Source organism: Mytilus galloprovincialis, chromosome 9 (genome assembly GCF_965363235.1).
Source record: "Mytilus galloprovincialis chromosome 9, xbMytGall1.hap1.1, whole genome shotgun sequence".
Lineage (NCBI taxonomy): Eukaryota > Metazoa > Mollusca > Bivalvia > Mytilida > Mytilidae > Mytilus > Mytilus galloprovincialis.
The window spans coordinates 68,894,240-68,908,673 of record NC_134846.1 but is presented as its reverse complement, the minus strand read 5'-3'; the positions used below and the strand labels follow the sequence as shown (position 1 = coordinate 68,908,673).

Below are 14,434 nucleotides of genomic sequence, written 5' to 3'. Positions count from 1 at the left end.
TACAATCATTCCATACAACAAATATAGTAAACCTATTGCATAAAGTATGAGAAAAACAGACCAAAACACAAAAACTTAACTATAACCACTGAACCATGAAAATGAGGCCAAGGTCAGATGAAATCTGCTCGCTAGACATGTACACCTTACAATCATTCCATACAACAAATATAGTAAACCTATTGCATAAAGTATGAGAAAAACAGACCAAAACACAAAAACTTAACTATAACCACTGAACCATGAAAATGAGGTCAAGGTCAGATGACACCTGCCAGTTGGACATGTACACCTTACAGTCCTTCCATACACCGAATATACTAGACCTATTGCTTATAGTATCTGAGATATGGACTTGACCACCAAAACTTAACCTTCTTCACTGATCCATGAAATGAGGTCGAGGTCAAGTGAAAACTGTCTGACGGGCATGAGGACCTTGCAAGGTACGCACATACTAAATATAGTTATCCTATTACTTACAGTAAGAGAGAATTTAACATTACAAAAAATCTGAACTTTTTTTCAAGTGGTCACTGAACCATGAAAATGAGGTCAAGGACAATGGACATGTGACTGACGGAAACTTCATAACATGAGGCATCTATATACAAAATATGAAGCATCCAGGTCTTCCACCTTCTAAAATATATCGCTTTTAAGAAGTGAGCTAACACCGCCGCCGCCGCCGCCGGATCACTATCCCTATGTCGAGCTTTCTGCAACAAAAGTTGCAGGCTCGACAAAAAAACGTTACCTGATGATAGCGTTTCTTTGTTTACATTGCTTATGACGTCATAACTTAAATAATGTCACAACTAAAATCCGTAACAACAGAACCAAAATCGGAAACGTTACGATATTTCCGTTTCTTTTTTTTTAACAAATATTTAAGTTACAAAAAAATAATTCATACAGACTTCGTCCCCATTTACAGGAAATGCCTGCCTCATATTATCTCTATAAAAAAACAAAACACTCATTACAAAAATAGAAGTATTAATATTTATTTTCTGAACAATAGAAATGATAATATTATGTATAATTAAAACTTACTTCCTCGTCTCTGCTAGAGGGTTCTCCTGTTTCTGTTATTTCATGATCCTCAAAAGCTCTCATTATGTCTAGTTGTTCATTAGGTGTGAATGGTCTACTAGGTGGTATCTCTGTTCCAATGTCTGGTAACACATCATGGCCATTCACTCCATTTGTTCCATTAACACCATTGGCAGTCCTATAATCCAAACAATAGCATAGCATTTATATTGAGAAAAAGTTAACAAAATCTTCATTAGGCCATCTAAAAAAGTGGTCTCATACTGATAAATTATGTGCATTTCCAAGAACAATTAGAATTTAAATTTTTAAATGATATCATCTATAGTAATTTTACATTACTTTATTTTAATACAAAAATGTTTGCTGAAAATATTGCTTTTTGTTATAAACTTATATACATGTACCAACAATGAAGCTGGGTAAACAAATTGTGAGCAGAATAGTTTTCACAACTTCGGATGGTTCTTATATGAAAAAAGCTTACCCATTAAATGTAGGACTTCTTGGTGATTTTCTTGGACTTTTCTTCTTTAATACTGAAAATTTATAATAGAAAAAACTTCATTATCAAATGAATTCATAGCAGTTCTCTTTCAACTTTACCAAACCCCCTTGTTTAGAACATAAGTATCTTTGTATGAATGATGCAGGAGATTGTTCTTAAAGGTTTTTTTTTAACACAAAATTTTGCTTTTACTTAAAATATCTTTTTTCCAAATGAATGAACCATACAAGATTATGAGCATATAATTTTATATGTTAAAAATATATATCTGATTTAGATAGGTAAATTTTGGATTCTAAATACAAAAATCTCATGATAATATAATTCTCCCTGTATTCTGAATAGGTTTCTTTGAAATTATCTCTAAGCACAGCACACAAAACAAGCACTTGCTACCATCACCTTTCAAAACTCTTCAATAATATACTAGGGGTAAAGCAATCTAACTGAATACAATATTTCCCACTTTATATGCTTTAAATAAGCACTATAAATTAGAATACCCATACATTGAATAATATAAATCTCTCTTCTATCTGTAATTGTTTTTTTAATCTTTGGCAAATAATAACAATACCACTTATGTGCAAACAAAATATTCCTTCATAAAAATGCCCTCTGGTGGAAGTTTAGTTAAAAAAACACCATAAAATTCCTCTCGGTAGAGGAAACAACAGTTTGTAAATACAATGTACAAGGTTTTCAAGCCAGAGAGAATTTTGGACATATATAGCAAATAAACACAATAGCTACTACACCACACTCTTCACACAACTATGTCTACACTTTACCATCATCAATAGGTGGCAGTTCTTTCTTGGTATAAATACCAGAATAAATCTGATCTTCCAGGTCTGAAATCCAGTCAATTCAGTTAAAAACATTTCATTCTGTATTTCAATAAATAATTTTTTAGTACAGTAGTAGGTCAAATGTTAATTATAGAAAACATTAATGAAAATTCCATGCCTTAAGATTCAGGAACCTTTATCTTATATTATTTTCATATAAAGTTAAATCACGTGCAATTAATTTCTAATATCAATATCAATATACTTACATTTTGTTTTCTGTCTTTGCAGTTTGGGAAGATCTTTCATCTTTAAATCACATGCTGACGGTGTATAATTATTAGCGATTGATTCACTTGGTGTCCGATGATATCGCTCTTCTTTGAATGGAGCAGCTAGAGTCCATGAGGTACCCTTCATTATCGGTGGATGCTCACTGTTCCGCAAAACAATCTATACACAAGGAAGAAACAATAACTGTTAATAACAGAATTCCATCTCGGGTGAAAAGAATAGACAAATACTCATGCATTATAAATGCAAAGTGCCAAATTAATGCAAAAAGGGTGGATATGTAAAAATGTCTAAACTGCTTCAGCTATGAAAATTTAGGATTTCTACTTACTGAAATTCAAACATAAGAACACATATGTTTCACAGCAATCATGGTAAATCACTGTCTGAAAGGACATGTATCAGTAACTATGAATATAGCCATGGAATAAAAACTTGTCAAAGACAAATCTTTTGGCTCCATTTAAACAACAAAGTAGATTTCCACAAAAGCAATGCAATAAAAAGAATGTTTATTCATGTTCCCCTTTTATCAATATCATTTTTTTTTTAAATTAATCAATAACATTAACATAAACCCTTTATTTTCAATCCCCTTTTCCTACTCAAACATGTTTCTCTTAAACAATGTCTTAACTCTTAATTATTAAACTGACTCTTTTTTTTTTATTCCTTTTTTGAAAACATAAAAAGTACAAAAGTGAGTCAAAATATTGACCAAATAAAAAACCTGCTGATCATTTCAGTCTGAAAAATAAATACTAAAGATAGTTTATCTTTTTGCATTTCTCAACCCAGTCATACCACATAATTGGATGTTTCTATTGACTTTTAGTGTGTATTTTGCCATATAATATTTCTGAAATATGATACCTTGTATAGATCTGATTGTTCTTTGGAATGTGTAGGAAGAGGTGGCAAGCCAGGTAACCCTCTGGTCTTACTGCAGCTCTGCACTGGAGTTTCAACATACTGAAATTAAAATAATAGTCTAATGAATTCTTTATATATCAAATAAAACAGCATGCGTCTGGCGTATAAAATTATAATCCTGGTACTTTTGATAACTATTAAGACAATTACAATACAGTAATATAAAAATAAGAAGATTTGGTATAATGAGACATGTGGTATGTAACACATACATGTATATCTAGTTACTAATTTCAACTTTATGACAGGTCAGTGTTGGCAAAATATGTGTTTTATGAGTATTGCCCAGCCCCGTGTCTGACAGTCCATTTTTAAAAATACAGACTTGCACTAACTACTGAAAAACAAAGATCAACGTCAAATTATGAGTACTGTGTAAAAATCAACAATTTTCTTTCACTGGAGTCTGGAGTGAAGTTGAGATCAGATTTCAAAGGAAAACAACAAACTATAGGAAAAATTTTGAAGGTTTCAAAAATTAAACAACCCACTTTTCTCAACGTTGGTTTCAGATTTGATACATCACCTAATGTTAAACAGCAGACTGCCCTTATTGGGGGTAAAACTTCAAATTATTTTGAAATCAGTAAAATAAGTTATTAGAATTCATTCATTTATAGTACAGAACCTTTCTTTTATCCAAATGAATGAACCATACAAGATTATGAGCATATAATTTTGTACACTTTACCATGTTTACTGGATATTTTGGTTAACATATCACCTAAATATTTTTATTACTCAAGTTTTAACCTAAAATTCCAAAACCCAAATACATATCTTTTATTAAATGAGGCCAAAGTGTCATACTTAAAATATTACAGATACAATACTACTTTCTGAATCTAGCCATGATTTACAATGTATGTTGGACAAATTTTCAGAATATTGTAAACAATGGAAATTGAAAATTAATATAAATAAAACGAAAATTATGATATTCTCAAAAGGTAGAATACCTAGAAACTTGTTATTTAATATAGATGGAAATGAAATTGAAATAGTCAGTAGTTATAAATATCTTGGTATTATATTTTCTAGAAGTGGCTCATTTCTTTCCACTAGAAAATATCTTCGTGACCAGGCGATGAAAGCAATGTATGCTGTAATAAAAAAATCCAGATTAAATAACTTGTCGATCGAGTGCCAACTCGATATGTTTGATAAGGCTATTGTTCCTATACTTACTTATGGGTGTGAGATATGGGGATTCGAAAATTTAGATATTCTTGAGAGAGTTCATTTGCGTTTTTGCAAACATATATTGAGGTTAAAAAATTCAACCCCCAATTTTATGGTCTATGGGGAATTGGGAAGATGTCCGATTTCTGTTACCGTCAAGTCACGTATGATTAATTTCTGGTGTCGTTTACAAGAAGGAAAAGAGAGCAAAATATCATGTTTATTATATAAGCTGTTATATGTAAATCTCAATAACTATGGTTATGATAGTAAATGGATATTATATATAAAGAAAATTTTTGATGACTGTGGAATGTCAAATATATGGCAAAGTCACAACTTATTTGAGAAACGTTGGGTTGTATTGAGTGTTCAGCAAAGATTAAGAGATCAGTTCATTCAAGAATGGTCAACAGAAATGAACAATTCGCCCAAGGGGCTGTGTTATAGATTGTACAAAAATATTTTTAAATTTGAACACTATTTATCAGTACTACCATTTAATTTATTAATAACCTTATGTAAATTTAGATGTGGGAATAACTGTTTGCCCATCGAAACTGGAAGGTGGCGCAACATCCCAAGATCTGAAAGATTGTGTCACCTTTGTGGCTCAGCTGACATTGGTGATGAATACCATTATATCATGTCTTGTAATTATTTCAAAGATGAAAGATGCAAATACTTACCACATTATTGTAATACAAATATAAATGTTATCAAATTCAAACAAGTATGTTCAACCCAAAATATTGTTGAGCTTGAGAAACTTTGTAGATTTATTAAATCTATTTCTGTGAAAGTCTATCCTCCTGGTTAATACAGCTATATGTTTATTTATCATTTGTGTAAATATTTATCATATTAATTTTGTATTTCACACATGCTATGTCTTATATATGTTATATATATTGTTGTAATATCTTCTCTGTAACTATGTATTTGGTTTATGAGAAGAAAGATCATTCATATAAAAAATTATGAAACTGGCAAAATATCCTGATTGGAAATCAATAACTTAACAAGCATGTTTTATAAGATACAAATTAAATGTACCATGAATGCCAAGTAAATGCCGGTATTGAAAAGAAGGATTTGGAAAAGTGCCAAAACATTTCAATTGTTATTTTATCTTATTTGGATTTCTTTCAGTAACCAGATTTCACAATAAACCAAATAAAATATTTACATGCACTGAGTTTATAAATGATTAACTGTTACCTGACATAATTGTATAAATAAACCAATGGTATACCTAACACATTATAATTATTAAATTATAAATGAGCAATGATTATACACTTTGAAAACTTGAACATGCTTATTTATGCTTTATCTAAACATGTGTATTATATATACATTCCTCTTATAACGCTGTTTATTTAAATTTTACACAGTCAACAGAAATTTATAACTAGGGTAGACTCAAGCTTTTACTTCACCTACTTGTGTTGTTTGTTGAGAAAATGAATAAATAAATTACTTGGATTATTGCAAATATATCCCCTTAGAAAACCTTCTAGCCCTATTTATAGCGTATGTATATATGTTAATTACATTATTGAATCAAAATATTGAAAAAAGTTATAAATCCTGCTTAGCTTTATTAAACATAATTATATAGAACAGGGTGGCTTATTTTTATATTTATATTCTATCCTCATGCTTTATACATTGTATATTATGTACTGGGCTACAACTGATTCTTCTGACAAGGAAAAGTAACACCAACATTTCTAAGTTCAGTCTTGGTGGTCTAGTGGTCTAGAGGGATAGACACAATCCAGGTGTTGTAATTGGCCACTACCTTACTTATTGTTTGATTCTGTTCATAACTGTAGCATAAATTCATAATCAGGCCATATATCAGGTTTCCTCATTCTAATTGTTTCACATTCTATCTATTCTATCTTCACGCTCAGGCCTCATTTATGGTAGATGTTTAACTCATTGTTGAATGCCCTAGAGTGATCCTTTTAAATTGTTCACATTTTTGTTCTATGGACTTTATCATGTCTATGTTCTGTTGTCTCACTGACATCACATCACATAGCAGTCTTCTCACTGGTAATTTTTAAGCCTGAGTCATTGAGATACAGAACATGTATATATATTATAAAGAAAACGAGAATTCCAGCATAGATGATATAAATGAAGAGAAGTGAAGCATATATCATATAGATACTTCAGTAGTGAAGTGTACATAATATAGATGCAGTGAACATATTCTTAAGTTATGGTTGAGGCCAAATTTGATTTAATATTGGCCCCATATAAATTAAATAATAAATCCTGGTGGCCATCTTGAACAGTAAATCAGCAGCAAAGTAGCAACACTTAATTAGTACCTAATGAGGAACATTTGTGACATGTTAAGTTTCATTCCAAGCAGTGGTTTTCTAAAATGAAGACATTTGTATGTATTTCCCATAGCCACAATTGCTGTTGGATTCATCATGGCTTAAAATGATGAGTCCCTGGACTCACCTTCAAACATCCTTAGCGAGAACCCTGGACCAAGTGTTAAGTCCTGTGGAACACCAAAATTTATAAACTTTTTATCGGAATATTGATTACCTTTATGGACTTGCTTTCTTTCAAATAGGATTAAAAAAAAATCTGGTATTGTCGTGGAAGCCAGCTGGGATGAAAATCTACCAAAAACTTATTTATAATTGACTGATCATCAATCAAAATTATGTTTATAAATTAAAAAAAAAAAATAGGAAGGCTAATCAACATGTACAGGGTTAGCTTACATACTTCATCCTCTTTCACAGGTAACACCTGATCCATATAAATTAAAACAAACATGCACCAATAACCTACATGTATGAGAAATTATCAGGTACATGTACAACCATGCAACATATACATATAAAATGCTCTTGAATGGAGCATAAATAGTGGAAGTGTAAATTTTGGTTACAGTGTGTATCACTATTGTATTCATACAATGTATATATGTCATGATTGTCTTAGACACCTTTACGCTATTTGGTAATATTTAATTGCCATATCTGTAACATTGAAGTCACCTTTTTAATTTCATTTGTACATGTAGCGTCTGACATCTCTTGGGACCTTAACACTTTAAATGGCAGACAAATATTGATGATTAAGGTGTACAAAAATTTCTTTCAAGGTTTTCACTCAATTTAGTTATTTTGGAAAACATCACTGTCATCATGAATGAGCAGATATTTTCCCACAACTTTATAAATCAGACATAGACCTTTAGGAGTTCATGAAACACAAATGAAGCACCTGTCAAACTCTCATTTTATTAAAAAATACCTGTACATGGTTTGAAATATTTGTCATGTAATTTTCTCTTTAATTCCTTATGGTAGCCTTATAGCTACAGTACACTATATGAGAGTAGAAACAACCTTAAACGTCAGGCATCAAACTCCTTTTTTCGCTATCATTAGCATCAAGCATGTCAAATGAGCCTTAATTTATTATCGTCATTCCATAAATGTTATTTCAAAACTTAAATATACACCTTATCGCTAATCCCGGCTGACCCGTCCGCTTGAACTTTTGACGCATACAACAATCACTTTTCCATTGTGGCGTCAGATATTTTGTATTGTGACGTCAAAATTTTACGGGAACCTGTGTGATATCCAGTAATGGCGGACAAATAGCGATAAGGTGTATTACCATCATTCATCAAATGGGGTACCCATTACTACCCTCATATATAGTGGGTTTCATTGGGTCTAAGTGTGACACAGGATTTGCTGATTTTTTTTTAAGCACGACACATGAAAGTTGAATAATTAAGCGTGAAAACGGGAAACGAAGTCCAGCAGGACACAGGAAATTTTATGCGCTATTATGGCAACGAGAAAAGGGACACAGGATTCTCACTGAACAATAAGCGGGATACAGGATCAGATCCCCCCACCAAATAAGACCCCCTATATAGTGTATAACCCTGAAAGTCTAAATTACAACAACAGTCAACATGAACAAGATCTACTAAGTAACAAATTGGAATATTGGATAGGAAACAAAAAGTATCAAGTCCTGGGAAGTGGTTGACAGGAAATTTTAACATCCAATTTATCTTATGATTTTTTCTTCATGTACTGAGTACTTTGTATTCAATCAAAGTGTTTGTTTACACGACTTATTTACCTTGGCCCTTTCCATGGCCATTTCAGCTGTTCACTAGCAATAATTTAAAAGTTGAACGCAATACTTCGTGTGTCCTCAGTAACGATTAATAAGCGTTGAGCTACACTATATAAAAATGAGGTCGTTATACAATATTTAGATCCATGCTTAACTCCGAATCGGTTTCTTTGCTATGTCCACCATTTTCATAAGCAGCATCCGGGGTATTTGTTGCTAGGAAAATAGAACCTTTTGATTGGATGAAATCTTTTTAAAAAACGTAATAGTGATTGGGAAAAAGCAATGTGCCCAAGGTGCTTCTAAAGTTTTAACGCGGGAAATTTAAAAATACCGCATAAATCTCTTTTTTTATCCAGTCAGGACTGCTGTATATAGATAAACATGTTGACACATCATTCGAATTTAAGATTTTATTTGCTTTAAAAAAAAAAAACCCAAAAATGATAAATATACATGCCACTTGAGGGTACCTATTATGGAAATGAAAGATATTCTATTCTATTCTATACAAACTATTCTAAATACCAGAGACATATATATATGTCTCTGTAAATACCAAATGGCAATTTATAAAAAAATCTTTTAATTTGCATTGAATCTGAGACTATAATAGTACATGTAGTTTCATATTTAAAGATAGGAAGCAGGATGATTCCAGGATGTATATTCTTGCTGATTGACTATGTATTTAAATCTGATGCTACACTTATTTATCTTATAATTTTGCAAAGGCTTCACTGCTTTAATACTTTCACTTTTCATTTTGTCTTTATGCAAGATTATTTATTTTCAGCTCTAATCATGCCAGGATATTAATTTTCAAAATCCTGTCCTCTCACAGCTCCAAAAAGTTAAATGGTTGTTTCCATACTATAAAGTGTTTTTTTTATAGTTGCTTACATCAACAATTATTTATTTATGGTGGTTTTTTGTCTCATAAAATTATAGGCAATCAATCGCATTTTTTTATTTTAATATACCAACCACTAAAAACTAAAAGGATTCATTACATTTTCATTCTATAACAAGAACTATCCATGCACTATAGGGTAAGGGTGAAGACTGGTACATATTAAACACACTGCATTTATTTGCACCTGTCATAAGTCAGGAACCTGATGTTCAGTGGTTGTCATTTGTTGATTGGGTTCATAAGTGTTCTCTTTTCTCGTTTTTATATAGATTAGACCATTGGTTTTACACTAGTCATTTTGGGGCCCTTTATAACTTGCTGTTCAGTGTGAGCCATAGCTCCATGATGAAGACTGTACTTTGATCTATAATGGTTTACTTTTACAAAATGTGACTTGGATAGAGAGTTGTCTCATTGGAACTCATACCACATCTTTTTATAACTATGTACAGACCTGCCAACTTACACCATTTATGGTGGATTTCCCTCAACATGTAAGGTGATGACATGAGTTTTGAAATTATACAAACCAAACACCTCCAAAAAGGCATTTATATGAGTTATAAGGGTAATGCACATGCATACTCGATAAAACAATATATCAGTTGGTTATGGCAATATAGGAGCTATAAACAGGTCTTTGTGGAGTTCAGGGGTAGATGACTTTATTAAGGGCAAAATTTCTGAGCATACAATATAGTCCCTTGTTTTCCTTGTATCATCCTTCTTCTAATCCATTATATGTTAAGGTTCTTATATTGCCTAAATTTCAATAAAATATAACAATAAGCTTGTAAGAGTCTAAATAGTTCACCACACAAAAATTTATCTTATATTGTTGATCTTTTTTTTTCTACGGTTCATAATGATAAAATGGTTTTAAGAAAATGGACAAAAGCTTTAAAGGTGAAAAATTACCATTAAAGGACAATAATTTCTATAAGTTACCATTCATGAGCTAAATTCATTGGAAGTGTAGCGATTGATAGTTTAGTATAGGATAACATGATAGATCTATAAGTTGTTATTGGATTTGAATTCGGTTTCAGTAACTGTGAGTTCAAATGTACTCTTATATTGGTGCTTCATTTCTATTGTTTTATGCAAGTAGTTGTTTTATTTGTGCTTTAAACCATTCTGTTGAGTCAAGCACTTATAGTTGGTTCTTATTTTGTGCTGTCCAACCACTGATCTAGGTTAGGGGAGGGTTGAGATCCCACACACATGTTGAATAGCACCACATTCTTTATATGTCTGTCCATAGTCAGGAGCCAGTTATTAAGTGGTTGTCATTGGTGCATATCCATCATATTTGTTTTTCATAAAATGTATGGTTATAAATAAATTTTCTCATTTAAATTGCGTTTACATTTTTCAAGTCTCAGTCTATCATAGCTGACTATAGGGTATGGATTTTTTTCAATGTTGAAGACAATGGGGTGACCTAAGGCTGTGTATATCTTCTTCATTTGAACTCTAGTGGATAGTTTTTCTCATCAGTAATCATACCACATATTCTAATTTTCAAATCAATAATAAAAACACCTGGCTTCATTTATTAATATTTTTTTTAATTTATTTATTTTTCATTGAGAGATTCAACAAGTCCATATAAATCATCAAATATTTACATAGTAGGTAATAACAAATAACTTTCTCAACCTTTTGAATGAGCAGTAACAAGTACACAGTAAAACAAAATGTACCATGTAAAATGAAGTTTAGATATAACATGTTCTTTTCCACAATTAAAATCATTCTCACAGTAACAATATGTAAAACAAACATTCAAAGCTTTACACTATGTATGATAAATGAAGTATGTAGATTTCATAATGACTAGGAGTTATTCCACTTACAAATGTGACTAGGAGTTATCTCCCTTATAAGTAAGTCTAAGTTCCAAATTTTATATGCATATCTATCATTAATAATCTATAACAACTGTCACTAATCCAACAATACTATTAAAGTAACATCAGATTTTAGTTTAAATTACTGGGACATTAATTCTAACATTTTTTTGCATTACCAAAAAGCAAGCAATGGAAAAACCAGTGTGTAAAAATATCTAATAAAATCTGGAACTTCTAGTGGTAAAGTTGGCTGACATGAAATATAACATTAAAAGTTGATAAAATTCTTAGGAAATTTCCAAAACGAATATAACATTTCAGTAACAATTAAAATTTCCAAAACAATATGAAATTTAATTAACAAGTGTAAAATCTCTGATCACAAAACCAAGTGTAAATTTCAGATGTATGTGATGTGAAAATCTTAAATAATGTTTTAAAAAGCACCATACCAGAATAATCTCAATGAATGTGATCAACAACAAGTGAAGCTCTGTATACATAATGAACATTTTTGTTGATGGATGAATAAGCAAAGATCTCTAGTTTTAAAATAGAACAAACAGCATCCTCTTGGTGTTTTTGTTTAATTAAGAAATTCAAAGCTTCTGGAGTAAATGGTGATAGGAAATGCTATACATGGTTCAAAACTTAATACAAATTTAATTGACATTCTTTCCTATAAATTTATTATAGAATGAATATGAATTTAAATTTTTGGAATATCAAATGAATAATAGATCAAATTCTAACATTGATGCATACATTCAGAAAATGGGTGAAAAATGTTCGTTGACTTCTTTCAATGTTTTATAACCATTTTTTACATCAAAACTGTTATATCTACATGAGTATTTTAATAACTTAAGCATTCATAACACTGGTTGAATAATTTAACTTGATGCCTCAATGATATCACAATTAAATGAAGAGGTTATGGCCATTAGTCAAATTACTACATATCCATTAAATTAACACTGTAAGTGTATCATTCTATAAATTGGGCAATTGTTTTTTTCTACAATTACTTTTGTCATTGTGTGTCATTCATTATTAGAATTTCCATTTAAAGGTAAATTAATCATTCTAATGCTTTCTATAAAATGTAACAAGCTAAGAAGATAACAATAACATTACAAACTCTATCAAAATAAAGATATAAAAATAATTTTCAGCGTAATTTCTGTTTAGCATTACCAATTTGCAAAACTAGATTCAACATGCAAACCAAAAAAAACAAAAAACCTCTTAATCTAACTAAGCTTCAAATAGACAAATCAAGTCCTAGTTTTGACAAAGCACATATATAAAAGTATCTTTAAATAATAAGAACTATAATCTTGACAAAACCTCTTCCTAAGTAAATGCCATTTACAGTCAAACATCAAAAGCAAAAGCTTCAATACCTTAAGTCTATTTCAAAAGTTCACATAACCATGATGAGTCACTGACTAGCAGGGATGAACAATGTCAAATTGAATGAATGGAATGGTCAAATAATTTGAGGTAAATTTTTTAACAAGATTAATTTGGCAATAAATCTTATTCTGCATATTTTTTTGGTTTCAAGCGTGAAATATTCTGTCTTCAGTCCAGTTTGATTTTATTTTACTTATTTATCAGCCAAATTATTATTCTCACATTTGCTAAAATAATCATTTGTTTTTAAAAGAAATAAGCACTAACACACAAAACTCTGTAACCCTTCAATAAATCTTGGGCAGAAAGATGACATTGCTAATTGAATACTTGTCAACAACCCTGACATCCTACATAATAAAATGGCCAATGAACACACCCTATAACCAGCTATCTGTACAGTAGATATATCTAGGATCTCTGTCCTGAAATATTGTTCAAACAACTGTTTTTGCTATTGAGTACAGCATATGTTCTGCTGTTCCAATAGGTATTGTAATACAATGGACTTTGCAATCTTGTACTGTATATTTGAATCTGTGTTACCTTTTGCATTTGTACTAACTATAGCTGGTAATAGAGTGTAGTTAAGTACATGTACATATATATTCAGATAGGAGTTAATTTAATAAATATATCATTTTAAAACTAACAAAATCTAATGAAGCATATCAATTAAATATATTCATTAGATTTGACTACAAATATTTAACATACATTTAATTAAAATATAACTCTACAAAATATGTCCTGATAACTTCGTTGTGATGAGGCATGATAAATCAATGAAAACATTGCACTAGACAAAGATATAGCACTAACAAATATGACAATCACATGATTATCATGTGATTATCTATGGCTGGAATGTCAAAGGAACACAGTCATCGTTTGTTTTAATCATCAAGTCTTTTTTGCATCCAACAGCTATACAAGTATTCTGACCGTAGGACTATCTCTTCTATTCTTGGACCGGTCAAGATTTAAAAATCATAAACCAGTTCAAGTCTCTACACTGGTGCATCAACAACTGTACAAATGTCAAGGTCATCTGCAGTAAACACCAGGTAATAGGTACCATGCTTTATTTACATTGCTTTATCTTCGTCATGAGATGCCAACTTTTGATCTAAAAAAAACCCAAATAGACATGTGTTACAATTGATTTAAAAAGGTATTTTCATTTCTCAAGTGCATACATTTCTAACAAAATACAAAATAAGTTGTAAATTATTTGAAGGAATAAAAATTATGATAATGCATTCAGTTATGTACACTTTACATTATGTATTATGATTATCTTGTTTAACTTGGATTTTCAAAGAACTTTGTA

At 30.7% G+C, this 14,434-nt stretch overlaps 2 protein-coding genes across 8 annotated transcripts in view; both read right to left on the bottom strand.

Annotated features, from left to right (window-relative positions):
* Positions 1–9,122, bottom strand: part of LOC143045769 (dynein axonemal heavy chain 3-like) — a 61,459-nt gene extending 52,337 nt beyond the window's left edge. For all 4 annotated transcript variants that reach the window (XM_076218500.1, XM_076218501.1, XM_076218502.1 and 1 more), the window contains exons 1-6: positions 8,914–9,122; positions 3,523–3,621; positions 2,625–2,808; positions 2,356–2,418; positions 1,544–1,595; positions 1,057–1,234 (exon numbers count right to left, since the gene is read on the bottom strand). In XM_076218500.1, the coding sequence (XP_076074615.1) occupies positions 1,057–1,234; positions 1,544–1,595; positions 2,356–2,418; positions 2,625–2,808; positions 3,523–3,621; positions 8,914–8,934 (597 nt within the window). In that variant the 5' untranslated portion in view covers positions 8,935–9,122. The remainder of the gene's footprint in view (positions 1–1,056; positions 1,235–1,543; positions 1,596–2,355; positions 2,419–2,624; positions 2,809–3,522; positions 3,622–8,913) is intronic.
* Positions 9,123–11,376: 2,254 nt separating this feature from the next.
* The window catches only part of LOC143045768 (ras-GEF domain-containing family member 1B-like), a 57,507-nt gene continuing 54,449 nt past the window's right edge, over positions 11,377–14,434 (bottom strand). For all 4 annotated transcript variants that reach the window (XM_076218495.1, XM_076218497.1, XM_076218496.1 and 1 more), the window contains one exon: positions 11,377–14,230. In XM_076218495.1, coding sequence (XP_076074610.1) covers positions 14,209–14,230 — 22 coding nt within the window. In that variant the 3' untranslated portion in view covers positions 11,377–14,208. The remainder of the gene's footprint in view (positions 14,231–14,434) is intronic.